The sequence below is a fragment of the Mizuhopecten yessoensis genome, unplaced genomic scaffold, assembly GCF_002113885.1.
Source record: "Mizuhopecten yessoensis strain PY_sf001 unplaced genomic scaffold, ASM211388v2 scaffold10933, whole genome shotgun sequence".
NCBI classification, from domain to species: domain Eukaryota; kingdom Metazoa; phylum Mollusca; class Bivalvia; order Pectinida; family Pectinidae; genus Mizuhopecten; species Mizuhopecten yessoensis.
The window spans coordinates 801,122-823,507 of NW_018408794.1; the positions used below are offsets into that span (position 1 = coordinate 801,122).

A 22,386-nucleotide genomic window follows, 5' to 3' on the forward strand; every position below is an offset into this window, starting at 1 on the left:
TTTGGGTTTGACATTATCTATCACAAGCTCTGTGAGTAAGAGTAGGTTTGGGTTTGAAATGTTCTATCACAAGCTCTATCACAAGCTCGGTGGGTAAGAGTAGGTTTGGGTTTGAAATGTTCTATCACAAGCTCTATCACAAGCTCTGTGGGAAAGAGTAGGTTTGGGTTTGAAATGATGTATCACAAGCTCTGTGGGTAAGAGTAGGGTTAATTTGGTTTGAAATGATCGATCACAAGCTCTGTGGGTAAGAGTAGGGTTAATTTGGTTTGAAATGATCGATCACAAGCTCTGTGGGTAAGAGTAGGTTTGTGTTTGAAATGATCTATCACAAGCTCTGTGAGAAGGAGTAGGGTTGGGTTTGAAATGATCGATCACAAGCTCTGTGGGTAAGAGTAGGGTTAATTTGGTTTGAAATGATCTATCACAAGCTCTGAAGGTAAGAGTAGGTTTGGGTTTAAAATGATCTATCGCAAGCTCTGTGGGTAAGAGTAGGTTTGCGTTTGAAATGATCTATCACAAGCTCTGTAGGTAAGAGTAGGTTTGGATTTGAAACGGTTTATCCCAATCTCTTCACAACATGTGGCCTGGTGTTTTCCTGATGGAAGGTTAGATTCCATTGAAGGATTAAGGTAATGACGTGGGGTTTGAGGACATGATCCTGTGGGACTTGAGGACATGATCCTGTGGGACTTGAGGACATGATACTGTAGGACTTGAGGACATGATCCTCTGGGACTTGAGGACATGATCCTGTGGGACTTGAGGACATGATCCTGTGGGACTTGAGGACATGATCCTCTGGGACTTGAGGACATGATACTGTGGGACTTGAGGACATGATCCTGTGGGACTTGAGGACATGATCCTGTGGGACTTGAGGACATGATCCTGTGGGACTTGAGGACATGATCCTGTGGGACTTGAGGACATGATCCTGTGGGACTTGAGGACATGATCCTGTGGGACTTGAGGACATGATCCTGTGGGACTTGAGGACATGATCCTGTGGGACTTGAGGACATGATCCTGTGGGACTTGAGGACATGATCCTGTGGGACTTGAGGACATGATCCTGTGGGACTTGAGGACATGATCCTGTGGGACTTGAGGACATGATCCTCTGGGACTTGAGGACATGATCCTGTGGGACTTGAGGACATGATCCTGTGGGACTTGAGGACATGATCCTCTGGGACTTGAGGACATGATCCTCTGGGACTTGAGGACATGATCCTGTGGGACTTGAGGACATGATCCCGTGGGACTTGAGGACATGATCCCGGTATCTTATGGCTGTGAGATTGCCCTGCATGTATGACAACTAAGGGGGGGTTGAACACTATCAGTCAAGCAATGCACATTTGGAGCATGTGCACAACAACATTGCAGACACTGTTGATTACCAATTAGGTTACTAGCTGTTTCTATGCTATTTGAAGACAGTTCCAGAGGTGAGAAACACATTGCAGCGTTATGTGTGGACTTGCACTCCTAGGAGATCTGTTACTGTTCAGTATGCCTAAGGTGACTAACTTAACAGACAATAGTTGATGCATGAAGGCAACGTGACATTGTGATTGACCTTGCAAAATTAGAGCAAGTAAAAAAGCCTGTCCTCTCTACTTCAGACATTTGCACCATTCTGGTTTTTATTGGTTTTTACTGGTTTTGGACTAAATTATTGTGCACTGTGTCTGTACATATCAGAAGTTCATTTTGGAATGGTTTCTTTTGTTAAATTTGAAAATTTTGTTAAAAGCATATGGCAAGGTTCAGTATTTAGGCCTTACACAAAATTGATCCAGCACCCCTATGACAGTACAGTACTAGGATCAAACCACAATTTTTTTCTGAATTTGGTCAACAAGTAGTGAAGTTATAAGACCCTAAGTATATAATATAAATGAACTTATGTGGCAGGTTTTAATTGTACATAGGATTAAGGTTGCCTTCTAGCTCAGAGTAAGAGAGAATTTCCTTTAGCTAAGAGGCAGAACGTCCGACTAGGAACCTGAAGATCGAGGGTTTGATCCCCAATGGAAGTACACTATTCTCTTTCCTGTTACAAATGTTGTATGTGGCCCTCCTGTGGTGACAGGGATTCAGAACCAGGGTTGAGGTTTTCGAGGGCGAACACATTTAAAAAGGGGGGAGTTGTGTGTCAGGTTTTAATTGTACATAGGATTAAGGTTGCCTTCTAGCTTCGAGCTAGAGGGAATTTCCCTTTAGCTCAGTGGTAGAGCGTCCGACTAGGAACCCCGAGATTGAGGGTTCGACCCCGTAGGAGGCACACTTTTCTCTTTCCTGTTACACTTATATACATACAAGCAAACCCAACACTATATTCCTTGTACAATCTTGTCACAAAAAAACAAAAGACACTGATTGAGGAGTATGTTTGTGTTCAGACTTTACTCACCTGTGCTACGTTGGGCAGTCCACACAGGAACGAGAAGGCACAAACAACGAAAACCAGCACCTCCTTACGCTTTAGGTACTTCTCCACGTATTCCCCAAAGTGGTCGTTCAGGGTTGTCACGATAACCTCCACTGACGCAAACTGTCGTATAGAAATTGTGACAATGTCAAAGATTTCTATTTGCATAACAGCATTAACCAAATATAAATTTTTAATTTAAAAACATTTCAAAATTTTTTTATTTTTTCCCCCCGTCTATTTTTCAATCTGAATAAAAACTTTCTATAAATCCAGATACAAATTTTGAAAACGCAGATGTGGAACATCAGGATAAGAACCTATAAACTCTCATACAGATCAGTCATAGTTATATAATTATTAATATATAAATCTAATTTAGGTATTTCACATCTTTCCAGTCCTAACCAGTCAATGAACCATAATTATCAACAGTCAGTTGAAGTCATGAATTCTGAAATGTCTATTGCCATCATATATACCAAGACTCAGAAAATAATATTGGAAAGAAAGAAACAGTTATGGTTATTTTTTCTAAAACTATTTAGTGTGAGCCAATCATGATATTGTCATTTTAGTCCGAAAACTTTCAAATGACATACTGTTTCAGCTATCCAGTAAATACAGATCATCCATTTATCTGTCAGTTTATCTATTAAACTGCCAGTTATCAGTTTATCCAGAATAATTCCATCTGTAAACTCTACTCACCTGACTATCTATACCTAGACAGATAAGCATGAAGAAGAAGGCGACGGAGAAGAGCTGTGGGACAGGCATCGTGGTGAAGGCTTCTGGGTAAATGATGAATACTAGGCCAGGACCTGTACAGAAAAAACACGAACAAATCAGTAAAAGTCTTACATGTATAGGTTCAAGAGGTAATAGGCTGGGACCTGTATGGAAAATACACAATCCAATCAGTAATAGTCTAACATGTATAGGTTCAAGAGGTGGAAGTTTCTACTTACGTGCCATTGTTTAATATCACATTTCACTTAATATCATGTTTTCTATAACAATTTTATGTGTATATGTAGGTTGTTAAGTTTGTTTTATATCATGTGACTTTACATGAACTCCTTTAATATCAAATTCTGTTGAAAGTTACCAAAATATTACTGTTACAAACTTGAAGTGATGAAAACAATAGCGACTTTTGGTAAATTATATGGCTGCCAACTCTGGTAAACCAAAGTAAACAGATAAACAGCAAGAACAATTAAAATTCTTAAAACTGAACTGGTGGAATTGAATTTTAGAAAATTGATTCATACACAACACTTCATTTCCTTGCATGTCCTTGTGATTCTAAATGCTAAACATGGTAAAAATTCATTAAGGAAAAGTATTTTTTTGCAGGCTAATATCCAAGGGGTTGGGCATTGTTCATCTCCAGAGGTACCACACCTCTCCTGAACACAATGTGTGATCATCTGGTCCGGATCCAAAGGATGCATTTTTTTTTGCGGAAAGGTTTCAGTCTTTATAATCACCGAGTCGGGAGGAAAAAAACTTTTTATGTGCAGATTACAGACAATGACAATAGAGTCAGGGCTTGCTAAATCACAGGTCCTTTGGACCAGGTCAGCTAAAAAGGACTGGTCAGCAATGAGTACATGAAGATCATCACTTACCTTGTTTTATAACATTTGTGACGTCCGTCTGTTGATTCTCAGCAAGATAACCTAGTGTAGCAAATATCGCAAGTCCAGCTACGATACATGTTACAGCATCAACCACTGCTATTGTCAACACATCTCTGTAACATACAAGGGCAGACAACTGTGGTTAGTCAAAGGAGCTCAAAGACAGATACTATGGACATCAAAAGTGAAAATAACTAGATATTATCAGAGTCAAGGATAAATATACGTATTGCTGTAAGTACATTTTGTATACAACAAATTGAACACCAAATAGAAAAATAATAGAATATTTGATGGTATACACATTAACAGAAGGTTTTGAAAAAAAAGAGTTTTTTGCAAGATTTGAAAACCAAACGACAGATGATATTTAGAGACCATCCATATAAATCCAACTAGAACTGTAAGCCAAAGGCTAACTTATACCCCTCGCTCCCAAATAAAATAGAACTGTAAGCCAAAGGTTGACTTGTACCCCTCTCTCCTATATAAACTAGAACTGTAAGCCAAAGGCTAACTTATACCCCTCGCTCCCAAATAAAATAGAACTGTAAGCCAAAGGCTAACTTATACCCCTCGCTCCCATATAAACTAGAACTGTAAGCCAAAGGCTAACTTATACCCCTCCCTCCCATATAAAATAGAACTGTAAGCCAAAGGTTAACTTGTATCCTTCTCTCCCATATAAAGTAGAACTGTAAAAGCTAGCTAATACCGCCTGCTCACATATAAACTAAAACCATAAGCCAAAAAGCTGGCCATGTCAAAGCATCGCACAGCAATCCCTAGTCCCCCAGCCGTCATGATTTCTTTATTGACTGAGATGTACACCTATTTTAGCACATAGGCCACAGTGGTATACTTCATAGCTCTAAACTTACATACCAAATATGATTAATTCAGGTTAATAAGTACATGCCCCAAACATTTTTTTTCAAAGGTTAAACTCAAAGGTCAAACCATAGGTCACAGTGACCTTCTTTTTGTACTTTACACTCTGTTATCCCAAGGTATACTTACAAACCAAACCCACTTACTCTAGGTGAAATGGTTTAAATGATGTACCCCAGACCTTTTAGCTAATTTTCGTAAAATGGGGGCACAAATCCCATAAAAATGGCCTGATCAAAATTTAATCTGCAGGTGTACGACTTCAGAGTGTGTGGATTATGTCAGTGAAGTTTCCTGCAATTCAGCAGAAATGGAAAAAGTAGGAGTTGTGCAGACAAAATAAATTTTCTGATATATGAAAAGGCACATAACTCAAAGGTATTTTGTTCGAATTCGACGACATGCACAATATCACATGAGAGAAAAGTATTACCCCACGTTTGAGAGAAATCCCTTCAGTACTTTGTAAGATACACTTGACACAATATCCAATACTCAAATACCTATGACCTTATTTCCAAGCACACAAAAAGATCCTGATATTTTGCATTTCAATGCTATTATCTGATTTGAAACTATAAAACCTTAACTTTAAATTAAGTATTGCTACCAATTACACAGTTATATCAATGTATCATTAAAGGGCAAAATTTGTGTTGAAATCATCAAGAAATTCAATAATTGATACTTATTTTAACATGATGATATTAATTATTTATATCTATTGGGCAATGTTTCTGAGCTTCAGTAGTTCAAGTCACTAGCACTCTCATCCCTCCTAGTGGATCATTATAAATCTGTGGAAAACCCTGTCAACTTCTAGGGTCACATCACTATAACATTATAATTCTGGGGAAAACCCTGTCAACTTCTAGGGTTACATCACTATAACATTATAATTCTGGGGAAAACCCTGTCAACTTCTAGGGTTACATCACTATAACATTATAAATCTGGGAAAAACCCTGTCAACTTCTAGGGTTACATCACTATAACATTATAATTCTGGGGAAAACCCTGTCAACTTCTAGGGTTACATCACTATAACATTACAATTCTGGGGAACACCCTGTCAACTTCTAGGGTTACATCACTATAACATTACAATTCTGGGGAACACCCTGTCAACTTCTAGGGTTACATCACTATATTGATTTCTGTTGTTTCTACAAATCAATAACTGCAGAAACATATCATACCAGTCGACTATTCACAGCAAGTGGATTCCCTATAACAAGCTCAGCCATTCCTTTATATGTCCCCCTTTCCATCACTCTTTAATGTAACCAACCATATATAATGGCCCTCTCATGTACACCTCCTTCTCTCCTCTCCACTATATAATTAAGCACCTCACCCTTATATAAACACCTGTTTCCCTTAATTAACCCTGTCCCTACATTAATTAACTCTGGAACACAAACAAATCAATGAACACTGTCCCCATATAACCTCTGGAACACAAACAAATCAATGAACACTGTCCCCATATAACCTCTGGAACACAAACAAATCAATGAACCCTGTCCCCATATAACCTCTGGAACACAAACAAATCAATGAACCCTGTCCACATATAACTTCTGGAACACAAACAAATCAATGAACACTGTCCCCATATAACCTCTGGAACACAAACAAATCAATGAACACTGTATGAACTTACTTTTCAGACAACTTTTCGTAATTGTTTGAAGGGAACAATACTTAAGGTTGGGAAGAGTACATCACACACCAGGATACTTACAAATCAAAATGGAAGGAAAATCACAACCTACATGAATATAGAATTTTAGGAGCTGCATCCTGCTGCATTATGAAAATATATATAGGAATATCTCCTAAACTAATTTGGATACTTTATGCTTATAACATTCACTAATGAGTGTATCAATATTGTGGCATGTGATTAACATTCCCCTCCCCGTGTTTTCACTTTAATCTTATAAAACAATCCAAAATATACAAGGTAGATTTAAAATCCAAAATCACACCTTTTGCAACTATTTTTTATGGTCAGAATAAATTTCATTTTGTTGCATTGTTTAAGAAATTTGTCAATTGTCCCTACTTCATTTGTTTCAACAGACAATTTCATGATCGTCCCAAAGTATTTTTGTTACCTATATCTTCATGTTTGGTAAAGGATAAATGTTAAATTTTAAGGAAAAGTGTGTAGCTTTTCTTTCTGTATCATATGGTATCATGTACTAGGTATAGATAATAGGTATTGAATTTCAATACTAGATATATGAATTCACCAATAATATTACCTGGTAGCATAAATTCATCACCACAGAAATTGCTACCACGACAATGATCATGTCATTGGATAATTCATACTACAATACTGTAGATTTTATGACCTTCCATTTTTGTACTTTCTCTCGACAACATATTTCACCCTGCATGGATGTCGTATAAATGAATGATTTCAATGTGATACTTGAAGTCACAAGCAATTATGTCAAATTATTTATTACTGATCTGGTGAATCTTACTATATATAGTGAAACAGCCAGTCTACAGAACATGCAATACAAGGTCCTGTATTTAATACTTTGATAATAGAACTCCTTTTTAGCTCAACAACATCAGTTTCTATCTGTTTATCATATCAGGGAATTAAAACAAAAATTGGGTTCTAAATATTATTTTTACGTAATTAATCTGTGCCCGTTTTGTCTGACATTTTTTTCCCAGTTCCAGTTTTCAATAAGCCAACTGAACAAAAAGTATGGGGTAATGATGAGCATAGTTCTGCAGAAAACTATAAAAGCATTTATAGAACAATTGTAGGTATGAAATAAAAGCAATGCCACTCATGTTTATCTGATGTCACAGATTACTCTCGCTTATTTCGTGAATGGATATATTTCACTTAAACTAAAGCCCTAATGATGTAGAAATATATAAGGACAATACCCTCGCTGCAATCTCCAACATCAGATGAACACACAAGAGAGGTATTGACCATACTTCCTATCAAATTTTATAGATGTTATGTTTTTGTTTTTGTTTTGGTTGTCATATACTAGACTGTTGTAACAGTATTCTCCCATACCTGATAAGACTAGTTTTCGGAAAATAAATATATATACAAACAACTAAAACAGATACATGAATATGTGAAATTACACTGATCATAAATGATTATTGAAAATTTCTTTCTTAAAGGATGTACCTTTGGTATGCTTCTTCCACTTTATATCTGTGAGTAATGCTAGAGTTATCTCCCTTCAGGACACTACTCTACCATACATATTATCTCTTATGATTCATAATTGAGTTATCTCCTTTCAGGACACTACTCTACCATACATATTATCTCTTATGATTCATAATTGAGTTATCTCCCTTCAGGACACTACTCTACCATACATATTATCTCTGCGATTCATAATTGAGTTAACTCCCTTAAGGACACTACTCTACCATACATATTATCTCTGTGATTCATACTTGAGTTATCTCCCTTTAGGACACTACTCTTCCATACATAAAATCTCTTATGATTCATACTTGAGTTATCTCCCTTCAGGACAATACTCTACCATACATAAAATCTCTGTGATTCATAATTGAGTTATCTCCCTTCAGGACACTACCCTTCCATACATATAATCTCTTATGATTCATACTTGAGTTATCTCCCTTCAGGACAATACTCTACCATACATAAAATCTCTGTGATTCATAATTGAGTTATCTCCCTTCAGGACACTACTCTTCCATACATACTATCTCTGTGATTCATACTTGAGTTATCTCCCTTCAGAACAATACCCTACCATACATATAATCTCTTATGATTCATACTTGAGTTATCTCCCTTCAGGACACTACTCTTCCATACATACTATCTCTGTGATTCATACTTGAGTATCTCCCTTCAGAACAATACCCTACCATACATATAATCTCTTAAGATTCATACTTGAGTTATCTCCCTTCAGAACAATACTCTACCATACATATAATCTCTTATGATTCATACTCGAGTTATCTCCCTTCAGGACAATACTCTACCATACATATAATCTCTGTGATTCATACTTGAGTTATCTCCCTTCAGGACACTACTCTTCCATTCTTATAATCTCTTATGAGTCATACTTGAATTATCTCCCTTCAGGACAATACTCTACCATACATATAATCTCTGCGATTCATAATTGAGTTATCTCCCTTCAGGACACTACTCTTCCCTACATATTATCTCTGTGATTCATACTTGAGTTATCTCCCTTCAGAACAATACTCTACCATACATATAATCTCTGTGATTCATAATTGAGTTATCTCCCTTCAGAACAATACTCTACCATACAAATAATCTCTGCGATTCATAATTGAGTTATCTCCCTTCAGGACACTACTCTTCCATACATATAATCTCTTATGATTCATACTTGAGTTACCTCCCTTCAGGACAATACTTTACCATACATATGATCTCTGTTATTCATACTTGAGTTATCTCACTTCAGAAGACTTACATGACACTTTATATTTATGATTTATACTTGAGTTATCTCCCTTTAGAATATGACTCCACACATTTTGCCAATGATTTTGTTGGAGTTATCTGCTTTCAGGACAATTTTCTATATTAAATATTCATAATTAAATGAGCTATTTGCTTTCGTATGAAAAAGCTAGTTTGCTCTTTAAATTGTCTCCTCCATCCTGTTTTCTGAATTTTCATTAGTACAATGCCACATATTTACATTTTTTATATCAAAATTAAATTATGGTTTGGGAATCAAAATGATCATTAAAATCAATTCTCTTTGCAATTTGTATGGAACAAATCTTTAATGCATTATCAATCAAAAACCTAGGTGTAAGCTGTCAATATTAAATTAAATTAAAAAAGAAAAAGATAGGCTTTCAAACAGATTTGATAGAAATAAACTAATATTTTACCTAATGTATATATTATATTTTATATAATTAGTCAATTGTATTGTGTATTCGAATACAGTACATCCTTCTGTTTCCAAAGAGATTGAACAATACACAGACATTAAAATAATAACAACAAAATCAAAGGCAAATATTACCCTTAGTAAAATTTGGTTGCAAAAGAATTTGTTATTTTCTTTAATATACTTTAATCAAAAACTTTAAACAGCGATGACATCAGGCTTTTAACACTACAAAAGTAGATATGGGAGAATTGAAGGTTCAACATGTTGTTTCCTATACCAAACATGAAGTGTACAGTTGTGGAACCGACATGGAAATTCTGTGACATGTTTACATACTTCATAATGTTATTGTTGAATTTGTTATAGCTCGACATCGTTATGATACCACCGAACGCTATCCCCAGAGAATTGAAGTTCTGTGCTGCGGCATACACCCATACCTGTGAGGAATAAAACAGCATCTCATATACAGGTAATACGGCCTGGTGCCATGGCACACTAGGCTACAGTCTGATACAGAGTTACAGTCAAATACAGGGTTACAGTCAGACACAGGGTTACAGTCAGACACAGGGTAACAGTCAGACACAGGGTAACAGTCAGACACAGGGTAACAGACACAGGGCTACAGTTGGTACAGGGTAACAGTCAGATACAGGGTAACAGTCAGACACAGGGTAAAAGTCAGATACAAGGTAACAGTCAGGCACTTGGCTACAGTCAGATACAGGGTAACAGTCAGATACAGGGTAACAGACACAGGGCTACAGTCGGTACAGGGTAACAGTCAGACACAGGGTAACAGTCAGACACAGGGTAATAGTCAGACACAGGGTAACAGTCAGATACAGGGTAACAGTCAGACACAGGGTAACAGTCAGATACAGGGTAACAGTCAGACACAGGGTAACAGTCAGATACAGGGTAACAGTCAGACACAGGGTAAAAGTCAGATACAAGGTAACAGTCAGGCACTTGGCTACAGTCAGATACAGGGTAACAGTCAGATACAATGTTAAAGTCTGACAAAGAGCCTGTCAAAGACAGGGTTATAGTCAGAGACCATAGGGTGACAGTCAGACACAGGGTAAAAGGGAAGAACAGGGTAACAGACACAGGGCTACAGTCAGATACAGGGTAACAGTCAGATACAGGGTAACAGTCAGACACAGGGTTACAGTCAGACACAGGGTAACAGTCAGACACAGGGTAACAGTCAGACACAGGGTAACAGACACAGGGCTACAGTCAGATACAGGGTAACAGTCAGACACAGGGTAATAGTCAGACACAGGGTAACAGTCAGATACAGGGTAACAGTCAGACACAGGGTAACAGTCAGATACAGGGTAATAGTCAGACACAGGGTAACAGTCAGATACAAGGTAACAGTCAGACACAGGGTTAAAGTCTGACTTGGGATTAGTCAGACACACTTGGCTACAGTCAGATACAGGGTAACAGTCAGATACAGGGCAACAGTCAGGCACTTGGCTACAGTCAGATACAGGGTAACAGTCAGATACAATGTTAAAGTCTGACAAAGAGCCTGTCAAAGACAGGGTTATAGTCAGAGACCATAGGGTCACAGTCAGACACAGGGTAAGAGGAAAGAACAGGGTAACAGACACAGCGCTACAGTCAGATACAGGGTAAGCCAGATACAGGGTAACAGTCAGACACAGGGTAAGAGGGAAGAACAGGGTAACAGATGCAGAGGAGTTACAGTCAGACACAGAGTAAGTTAGATACAGGGTGACAGTCAAGTACTGAGTTACAGTTAGGCATGTGGTAACAGTCAGAAGGCGGGGCCTGTCAGGAGCAGTAAAGAGCTATTGTCTGGCACAATGCTACTGACAGGTATGGGCTAAAACCAGATATTAGCAACATTAAGCATATGACAACAGCAGGGACAGGATCCTAGTTTAGGAAAGGGTGAGAGCGAGGGAATTAAGTGTTAGTAATACATACAATAGAGATAATTAAGTGTTAGTAATACATACAATAGAGATAATTAAGTGTTAGTAATACATACATTTGTGGAGAGCCTACCAATGAGTGGAGAGGACCCAAGAAATGGGAAGGGCCATCAGTAATTGAAGGCTAGGGGCAATCGTCAGAGCACAAACAAGAATGGGGGCCATAGAATACCAAAGATGGGAGGGGCCAAAGGTTAATGCAGATGGAGATGGGTCATAGACTACAAAGGAATTGGAGGGGCCATANCATGGTATAAGAAGAATGGGGCCATGGTTAGAATACAAAGGGGGGGGTCTATAATCATGGTATAAGAAGCTAGAATGGAGCCATAGTCAGAATACAAAAGAGAGGGTGGTATATAATCATGGTATAAGAAGAATGGGGCCATGGTTAGAATACAAAGGGGGGGGTCTATAATCATGGTATAAGAAGCTAGAATGGAGCCATAGTCAGAATACAAAAGAAAGGGGGGTATATAATCATGGTATAAGAAGAATGGGGCCATGGTTAGAATACAAAGGGGGGGGTCTATAATCATGGTATAAGAAGCTAGAATGGAGCCATAGTCAGAATACAAAAGAAAGGGGGGTATATAACCATGGTATAAGAAGAATGGGGCCATGGTTAGAATACAAAGGAGGGGGGGTCTATAATCATGGTATAAGAAGCTAGAATGGAGCCATAGTCAGAATACAAAAGAAAGGGGGGTATATAACCATGGTATAAGAAGAATGGGGCCATGGTTAGAATACAAAGGAGGGGGGGTCTATAATCATGGTATAAGAAGCTAGAATGGAGCCATAGTCAGAATACAAAAGAGACGGAAAGGTTATAGGTAACTATTGAGGGGAGGACCATACCAGTCAGAGTACAAAGGAGGGGGGAGATTATAGGTTACTATGGAGGCTTCTACTGCAGTGACTACAGTAAGCAGAACTTTCAATAAACCTGAAAAATCTGTTGTACCAAGTTTCAGTTAAATCAGACTGTAAGAAATGGAGTTTAGGGCCAAACAAAAATTACTTGTGTTTCTGCGATCATTCTCAGATTAAAGGGTAATTAGTTTTATATATAGGTAGGCATTGGTTTGCTATCTATTTCCAAGTGAATAAAGTCAATGAAACATTGTTTGCTAACATTTGCTGTGTGAAATCACTTCAAAAAACAAGCAACATTCTGATAAACTTGAAAAATGGGTTCAAACTTCCCCACTGTTAAATCATATGTGGTACTTTATCTCATGCTAGCTACCTCTGATCTCATTATGAACACTTCATTTGCTAGAGTTTGGAGTTTGCAAAATTGTGGTCAGAAAACAAACATAGCTATTTTTGATTGGTCACTTTTTCAAATAACATGCACCTCCACATGGTCATTAAAATGTGAACTTGTACAGATATTTTCAAGATCCAAATGAATACAGAAAATGTCAGTTATGGTTCATATTCAGAATGTAAATATAATTAAATAGATAATGGAAAACAAAAATTGTAAACAAAAATCAAGACAAAAGGGATAAACATTTATAGAAACACAAAAATGAGTTCCTTTATTGAAAATAGGAACATTGAAGTCTTTCAAACCAAATAGATATGGAAAATGTTATCAAATCATAGGGTTAATGGCAGAAAAAAAACAGAATTTAAAAAGGAATAACAATTTCCAAAATAAATAATTGATGATTGAAAAATACTGCAAATGTTCTATCCTTTAATAAAAATCACTTAAATGAAATGATAAGTTAAGACTATAACCCAACAACCACAAGGATTGCAAATTAGAAGGTAATAAAATATTTCTGGATTAAAGCTTATTCATAATAATGAAAAGTTCATAAGGAAATAATAAATAAAATCAATAGATTTAAGGTGAAAGTCTTCTAATCCTATTTTAGATATTTAAAAATAAATTGCTGACTCATTTTTAATTCTTAATTCTTAAATGAAAATATGTCAAGCTACTAACCTTAGGATCAGCAAGTAGCTCCCATTTTGGCCATATGAAGTACATAATTCCATTCCATGAGCCTGGAAGAGTTACTCCCCTTACCAGTAAAATGATGAGAACCAAAAAAGGAAAAGTGGCAGTGAAGTAAACAACCTGTAAAATAATCAAAATTTTATGATTAAATCATAGGAAGAAATGGAATTAGGTTACAAATGGGCAGCAAGTAATTCTTGAAATTAGGTCACAGTGACTTATTTAGAACACAATCAAACTAAAGAGTTACAAAATGTACATTGTAAGTCACATGTGTTTAGGTAATAAAGCAACATTTAAACTAGTTACAGTGAACCAAAAGAGACGAAAATGACAAAGATTCTAAAATAAAACAATTTGACATACTTTTCTAGCGACCCATTACAACCAAATAGAATATACAAGTTGATCTATTTTACAATTTGGCCTACTTTGATTGTGACCCAGTACAAAAAACTAGATTACCTACTTTGCATTTAATACATTAAAACAACAATTTCACCAACTTTTTATGTGACCCAGTATAATAAAAAACTCAATCTACTTAACAGGTGACACAGTTGAATACCAAATTGACCTACTTTGACTGTGACCAAGTACAATAAACAAATTGACCTACTTTGACTGTGACCAAGTACAATAAACAAGTTGACCTACTTTGACTGTGACCAAGTACAATAAACAAGTTGACCTACTTTGACTGTGACCAAGTACAATAAACAAGTTGACCTACTTTGACTGTGACCAAGTACAATAAACAAGTTGACCTACTTTGACTGTGACCAAGTACAATAAACAAGTTGACCTACTTTGACTGTGACCAAGTACAATAAACAAGTTGACCTACTTTGACTGTAACCAAGTACAATAAACAAGTTGACCTACTTAAGCTGTGACCCAGTACAATAAACAAGTTGACCTACTTTAGCTGTGACCCAGTACATAAACAAGTTGACCTACTTTGCCAGTGCCCTTAGGCCCCTTCCATATACAGAAGTACACGATGACCCAGCATAACAACAGGATCAGGGACAAATCCCAGTTTAGATTTCCCATTTCCTCAATTCCAGAACTCTTCCGCAACATTTTCGATCTAAAATAAAATCAAATAACATGAATTATTAGTACAAAATTTATTCATTTTGGGCCGGTTTGTATCTATTTATTGCCCCAAACAAATAATTGTAGAAGTTGATAACATGATTTGCAATGAGAGGGCATAGACAGGTAATATTTGCATTTTATTTGTACTGCTTCTAAATAAACCTACTGACTTAAGGCATCAGGCCTTTTCATCATGGCCAATATTTGTGTCTATGGTTAAAGGGTGGGGATCTCAACTCTTTCCATGGAGGGGGGGGGGGGGNGGGGGGGGGGGGGGGGTACAAGGTGTGAGGCACTACTTCGGGGCCATCTCCATACATGCCATAACTTTCTGGTGCAAAATAATGAGATCAGTGATTATTTTTAGTGAGATTTGGTCAAAAATTAGTGAGATTTTTTCTCTGAATTAGTGAGAAATTTGTGAGACATTTAAAACATTAATTATATAGCATATAACATAGTGTTGAATCTTTTGTGTTATTCTGAAGCCTCTAATTACTTTGTTAGCCAAAATTGAAGATTTATTGATATTTTAAAGGATTTTAGGACTACTTCGGGGCCATCTCCATACATGCAAAATAATGAGATCAGTGATTATTTTTAGTGAGATTTGGTCAAAAATTAGTGAGATTTTTTCTCAGAATTAGTGAGAAATTTGTGAGACATTTAAAACATTAATTATATCGCATATAACATAGTGTTGAATCTTTTGTGTTATTCTGAAGCCTCTAATTACTTTGTTAGCCAAAATTGAAGATTTATTGATATTTTAAAGGATTTTAGGAAGGTTTACATATGACATACGGTCCAGATAAATCTATCAACATATAAAAGTAAATAAATCACATAAAAGGCAAAAAAGAAGAGAAATTAAAAAAGAAGAAATTCTAGAGGGATGTCCTTGTTAACCCAGGTCAGAAAAAAATATATCTCAAAACATTGGGAATATTTAATATTAATTTGTTGGGAAAAAAATTACCAATAACTACTATTTTTATATATCAAATTCTGAAGAAACTTGTTTTCTTCTGTTTATGTTATTTTCATTAACACTCAATCCCATCCCGACGGCAAGAGAATGAATTCCGGATTCAATGTCAGTGTCCGGTTTTGATTTTATAGTCACCTCCAACATTTCCGTTTCGGTAAACCATGTTTTCGATTGCAATTGTAATGAATTAACAGCTCTTATGTTGCTGTTTAATGTTAATAACAACTGTCATCACATATTAATTAGCAACTAGCCCCCACTGGGTGTGGGATCACTGATTTAATTCCTTAACAGTTCACACATCGGTGAGCAAGTCACCAAGCCATGCCCCGCTAAATCGACTGGCCGGGCCTTTCAGAACTTTCATACCTATGCTTATTGGCCTGGCCTGTAATTCAAATGGCTGGCGTGTGACTTCAGACATCTCAGTGTGAATCCATGTAGCTATTGTTTATTCACTAAGATTGACCAAATTTCGTTTCTTTTCGTGAGACCGATAGAAATTTGTGAGAAATGTGTCTCAAGCCGTGAGGATTTTTTTCTCGGGCAGTTTTCATGAGTCTCACGCCAAAATTGTTAGATATGGCATGTATGCATCTCTTCATGACTAACAGTTGTATCTATGATTATAGGAAGGGAATTTCAACTGTTTCTATGTTATGACCCAGAGGGATGGGCTGGACCCCACATCAGTCCTGGTAGCATGAATGTATCCCATGTCCTTAAGCCTAGCAATTGTACATATGGTTGTAAGCAGGTCCAGTACACTCTGCCGATTGAGCTACATTATAGCTGTATTGAGCTATATTTTCTCAGATTTCAAATTTCATTAAATTAAAGCAAAGTCCCATAAAACAATAAGGTTTATGGTAATGTTGACTACAAAAAGCATACATTTAGATATTTATTTTCATTTTTCATAAATGTAAAATTTCCAATTTTTTTGCATCATTATTTTTTAAAAAGAATACCCATATTTAATGTCTTTTGTTATCAACTTAATGATACAATCTTCTTTTAAAAGCGACTTTGTTTCGTTTTCCTTAAAAAAGAAAATCACTTTAAAATAGCTCAAAAGACCTATTTCACATAGGTCAATAGAGCTATTATAGGTCTTTACAGCTATATAGCTCAATCGGCAGAGTGTACTGGACCTGGTAAGGAGGTGATTTTATGTATTTTAAGCTATGACCCAGAAAGAAGTTCCCCAAGGGAGGGGATGGACCCCTGAGCCAATCCTGTTAGCATGAACGTATTCATGTATTCAAGCCTTGCAATGGTACATATGGTTGTAAAGAGGTGATCTAAAGTGTTTCTATGTTATAACCCAGAAATTTATTCTGCAGGGGAGGGGCTGGACCATTGTGTCAATCCTGGTAGCATGCATGCATTCATGTTTTCAAGCCTTGTAATCTAAAGTGTTTTCATGTTATTTTATTTCACAAACTTTGCCAGGCTCTAGTACAGGAAGGTACCATGTTTCCACTTAACATTTAACAAATGACAGGAATGGTACCCATAAGTTTGTTCCCACAAAAATGGCTTTCCATCATTTGGTGAATATTTTGTTAAAATTGTGTCATTAACCAAAACAAACCACCAACCAAGATGAAATAGAAATTGCTTTGTTTGTTTGAACATAAATATAAGTATCACAGGCATACATCATGGAAAATTTGAAATGGAACTCTGTTGCAAGCAATTGTAGATATGCTTTTTCATTCTTCACTACACAGTACTAGAACCAGAAATCTTAGATTCTTCGGAAAATACCCATTAACATGTACATGGTTTGGACTGACATTTCAAGGCACATTTGACAGGTTCACAAGGATACATGTACAGATATGTATTGATAATTGATATCAGCACTAATTATAAAACCAAGGGAGATAACTCTCTTACAAATCAAAGGTATAATGCTCAACTTTGAATTCTAGCACAAAGGATATGTGTACATACTCAAAAAAGTCTTCTGTAGGCGATACAGAACCGTTTGGTTTAACAAAATCTGTGACATTCTGCAGCATGGTAACACTGTTGATTGTAATGTTTTTTAGGACAGATTGAGATTTACTTCCATCCCAACAGTTAGGAGAGTTCCAATCATGATTGCAGTGGCTCCACGGGAGCTCTCCACTGAAGCTGCTAAAGAGGTAATAAAATGACCAGCTGATGATAACATTGTAGTAGGTCGTGAACAGGAACGATATCACCACGGTAGCCAGACCTGCACCTGTAAAACAAAACAATATGCTTGGTTCAATATCTTGTACTTTCATTTTGTATTTCTTAATAGGGAATTCAACATTAATCAACTGCAAACAAATCCTAAAAGCTGTAGTTTAAGGATTTTATCAGTCATTTGTTAAACAGGAATCCTGATTGCAAGTTTCAATATCCTAATTTCAGCAGCTGGCAGTTGTATTTATATACACTCACTTCATACTGTAACAGGAAAGAGAATAGTGTGCTTCTTGTAACGTTTCAACAGCCTCGATCTCCAGGTTCCTAATCGGATGCTCTACCACTGAGCTAAAGGGAAATTCCCTCTAGCTCGAAGCTAGAAGGCGACCTTAATCCTATGTACAATTAAAACCTGCCACAATATTTAATCACAGAGAAGTTTAACATTAAACAGTTACTTGTGAGTTTATGTTTGTAAAACTGACATGTCTCCATTTCTTGGTATACATGTATTTCTCCTTTGCAGTTGAAATTTTAACTAGAGGGTTAGGTCAAGGTCACTTCAATATAATGGAATGCAAACCTTCTTTGAACAATCGAAATATACTTCATTTATCATCAAGATGTCTACAACAGTTTAAAATTAACAGCCTGGAAATTTCCCTCCGCTGAAAAATTTGCACTTCCTTAACTTGTGACTTATATATAAGAGGTGGCAGTCACAGTGACCTAATAAGACAGCACTGCCAACCATCAGTGGGTGATGCAGGTATACTTCAATTTAAAAAGAAGACAGAACTTGGTACTTTTTTGTCACATGGTATCTAGACATGGAGGACAGATTTTCACCTTATTGTACCTTTCAAAAAGGACAATTTCGATCACAGGGTTTATGCAAGAAGAGAAAAGATTTAGGTGATATGGTACCTTTAAAAAGGGGACAGATTTTGGCGAGTGCACCAACAGGTCCCTGCTGTGTATACTGTCCCACAGCCAATTCCATATACAGCAACGGCACGCCACAAAGTATCAACATCAGGAAAAACGGGAACAGGAATGCACCTTCAACAAAAAAGTAACAAAGTATCAACATCAGGAAATACAGGAATGCACCTTCAACACAAAAGTAACAAAGTATCAACACAAGAAAAACGGGAACAGGAATGCTCCTTCAACACAAAAGTAACAAAGTATCAAATCAAGAAAAACGGGAACAGGAATGCACCTTCAACACGAAAGTAACAAAGTATCAACAACAGGAAAAACGGGAACAGGAACGCACCCTCAACACAAAAGTAACAAAGTATCAACATCAGGAAATACAGGAATGCACCTTCAACACAAAAGAAACAAAGTATCAACATCAGGAAAAACGGGAACAAGAAAGCACCTTCAACACAAAAGAAACAAAGTATCAACATCAGGAAAAACGGGAACAGGAATGCACCTACAACAAAAAAGTAACAAAGTATCAACATCAGGAAATACAGGAATGCACCTGCAACACAAAAGTAACAAAGTATCAACATCAGGAAAAACGGGAACAAGAAAGCACCTTCAACACAAAAGTAACAAAGTATCAACAACAGGAAAAATGGGAACAGGAATGCACCTTCAACACAAAAGTAACAAAGTATCAACAACAGGAAAAACGGGAACAGGAATGCACCTTCATCACAAAAGTATCTTTTGTAATTTTGCTTAAAATATGGAGATGCTTTTGTAGAACGTCATTATTTTCTGACTTAATGTGTATAAATATTGACGAGATATTGAAATATGTAATTTAATCTCATCACAAATATATATGATACTATATATATACATCTCTTGGCCCTAGGTGACTTTAAATGGTTGATAGACAGTAAAACAAAACAAAAACATTAGCATGCATAAAATATGAGTTATTTTGCAGTTTTATCAAGTTATCTGAGATATTCCTGTTTTTCTGATAAATATCACTCATATTTCAATGAATTGATGTTTGTTTTGAAGAAAAGGCACATCTGAAAATATGAAAGACATATTATTTCCAAAAGATGAAATATTTAATTGCAGCTTTATCAACAAGAAGCCCAATGGGCCTGCATGGCTCATCTGGTATTAACATCACATTTGTAACCTTAAAGTGGACTAAAATAAAGCTACAGACAAAGTATCAGTGTCTGGTTAAAAGTCATTCAAAAGGACCTGCTAGCAGATTTTGACCCCTGTGACCTTGAAATTCAAACAAGGACATTAAGTTGAACTGATTTAATAGTAAGGAACTACCAGCCAAATTTTATGATTCAATGCCTCTTTGTTCTTCAGAACAAGTTATTTTAAGTGTTTGACATATTTGACCCATGTGATCTAGAAAGTAGGTCAAGGTAATTATCATTCTCAAACTTTGTCTGGCTCAATCCCAAGAAGCTACCAGCCAAATATTAAGATTCTGTCCCTTTCAGTACTTCAGAAGAAGTCATTTGAAATGTTTGACATATTTGACCCCTGTGATATTGAAAGTAGGTCAAGGTCATTTCAATCGCAAAATTTGTTGAGCTTCATCCAAAGGAGCTACCAGCCAAATATTATGATTCCATGCCTTTCAATTATTCAGAAGAAGTTGTTTGATGTTTTTGACATATTTGACCACATGTTACCTTGAAAGTAGGTCAAGGTCATTTAATTCGCAAAATTTGTCGGCTCAATCACAAGAAGCTACCAGCCATACATTAAGATTCTATACTTTTTTAGTTCTTCTTCAGAAGTGTTTGATATATTTGACCCCTGTGACCTTGAAAGTAGGTCAGTCATTTTTGTTCTCAAACTTTGTTGGGCTCTTACCAACGAAGCTTCAGCCAAATATAATGCCTCTAGGCATGTTCATTCTTCAAAAGAATTCTTTCAAAGGAAAAATTGACGGACGACGGACGACAGATGACGGAGGGACGACAGATGACGGAGGGACGACAGACGAGGCGCCATGGCATAGGCTCACTAGCCCTTCGGGCAGGTGAGCTTATAAACTAAAAGTTTACTGTAGTGAAAGAACAAGTTTTCAATGACAAGCATCAAAACATGCTTTGTCAGATCATTTAATTACTTTGTAAAAACTTGCCTTTGTATACAATGTAGATTGTGATGTCAGTCTGTGATTTCTTACTTTTCTAATCCATGTACTAATCCATGTAACTATTGCCTTAAAGTTTTACCTCTGATTGAATTCACAATAATTCACATTATTTTTGTTCAAACAAAATGCTCCTACTTACCACCTCCACTTTGGAAACAGAGGTATGGAAACCTCCACACATTGCCCAGCCCTACAGAGTAGCCAATGGCTGCCAGAATAAACTCCAGCTTCTTACTCCAAGTTTCCCGTTCAGCCACCATCTTGTCTTCCTTTGTAAGACAACCTACAGAGCTTGTCTGGCGCCAACACTTGGTCCTGGAAGGATAAAACGCAATAACATTTGACAAAAACTTCTTTTTTAATATATTTAGGTATGTTGGTACATCCAAAAAACTTATATAAAGATATGAATGCAGGCTTTATGTAACAACCAGTGTACCAGCAACATACATCATGGTCTTCAAAACATAGGTTTTATGTCGCATTAAGAACTATTCATACATATTTTTATGCATGAAGTACCAAGGGTACATTTTGTTTAGATGAATATATCAGTTTTCCATGATCTGATCTGAACAAAATGTTAGTGATATTATACATGTAACTTTTACATACCAATGATTGTAATCTTAACAATATGTTACAATACATGAAAACTAATATCTCTGTAATAAGCCCATGCCCGGTAATAAGCTCGCCCACATCTGCTCAAACAGAAACATACACCAGATTCTTTAGTAAAGTATCTCGGGATATGATACCAATCCCTTTGTGCTAACAGTCTGTTAAAAAGCAAACAAACTTGCATCTTGTCAACAGTTCCTGGTGCCAGATTACTCAAACAACTTCATTTTCTTATAATTAATTTGTCACACAACTATAAGAAAACATTGAAGTATTCTTCAAGAGATTTTCTGTAAATAATAGCCAGTTTCGTGGTATTGTCAAAAACCCCTGAAACTCAATGCTTTCCAGTGACCGGGTAATCACTTATTTTAGTTAAATCAAAATCTCATGAGACACGAAGTCATCACTGATAACAATGATTTTCTATAACTTAACCTTTATTGAGCTTAGCACTTTAAAACGCAAGCTTGTTTGAGGTATTCCTATAC

The 22,386-nt window shown here is 36.5% G+C and overlaps 1 protein-coding gene across 2 annotated transcripts in view; it reads right to left on the minus strand.

Annotated features, from left to right (window-relative positions):
• LOC110463822 (sodium- and chloride-dependent GABA transporter ine-like) overlaps positions 1 to 22,386 on the minus strand; it is a 66,315-nt gene that overhangs the window by 12,483 nt on the left and 31,446 nt on the right. For both annotated transcript variants that reach the window (XM_021518705.1, XM_021518706.1), the window contains 9 exons: positions 21,411 to 21,586; positions 19,084 to 19,218; positions 17,932 to 18,205; positions 14,835 to 14,967; positions 13,860 to 13,994; positions 10,251 to 10,354; positions 4,078 to 4,202; positions 3,152 to 3,264; positions 2,423 to 2,563 (listed from right to left, as the gene is read on the minus strand). In XM_021518705.1, the coding sequence (XP_021374380.1) occupies positions 2,423 to 2,563; positions 3,152 to 3,264; positions 4,078 to 4,202; positions 10,251 to 10,354; positions 13,860 to 13,994; positions 14,835 to 14,967; positions 17,932 to 18,205; positions 19,084 to 19,218; positions 21,411 to 21,531 (1,281 nt within the window). In that variant the 5' untranslated portion in view covers positions 21,532 to 21,586. The remainder of the gene's footprint in view (positions 1 to 2,422; positions 2,564 to 3,151; positions 3,265 to 4,077; positions 4,203 to 10,250; positions 10,355 to 13,859; positions 13,995 to 14,834; positions 14,968 to 17,931; positions 18,206 to 19,083; positions 19,219 to 21,410; positions 21,587 to 22,386) is intronic.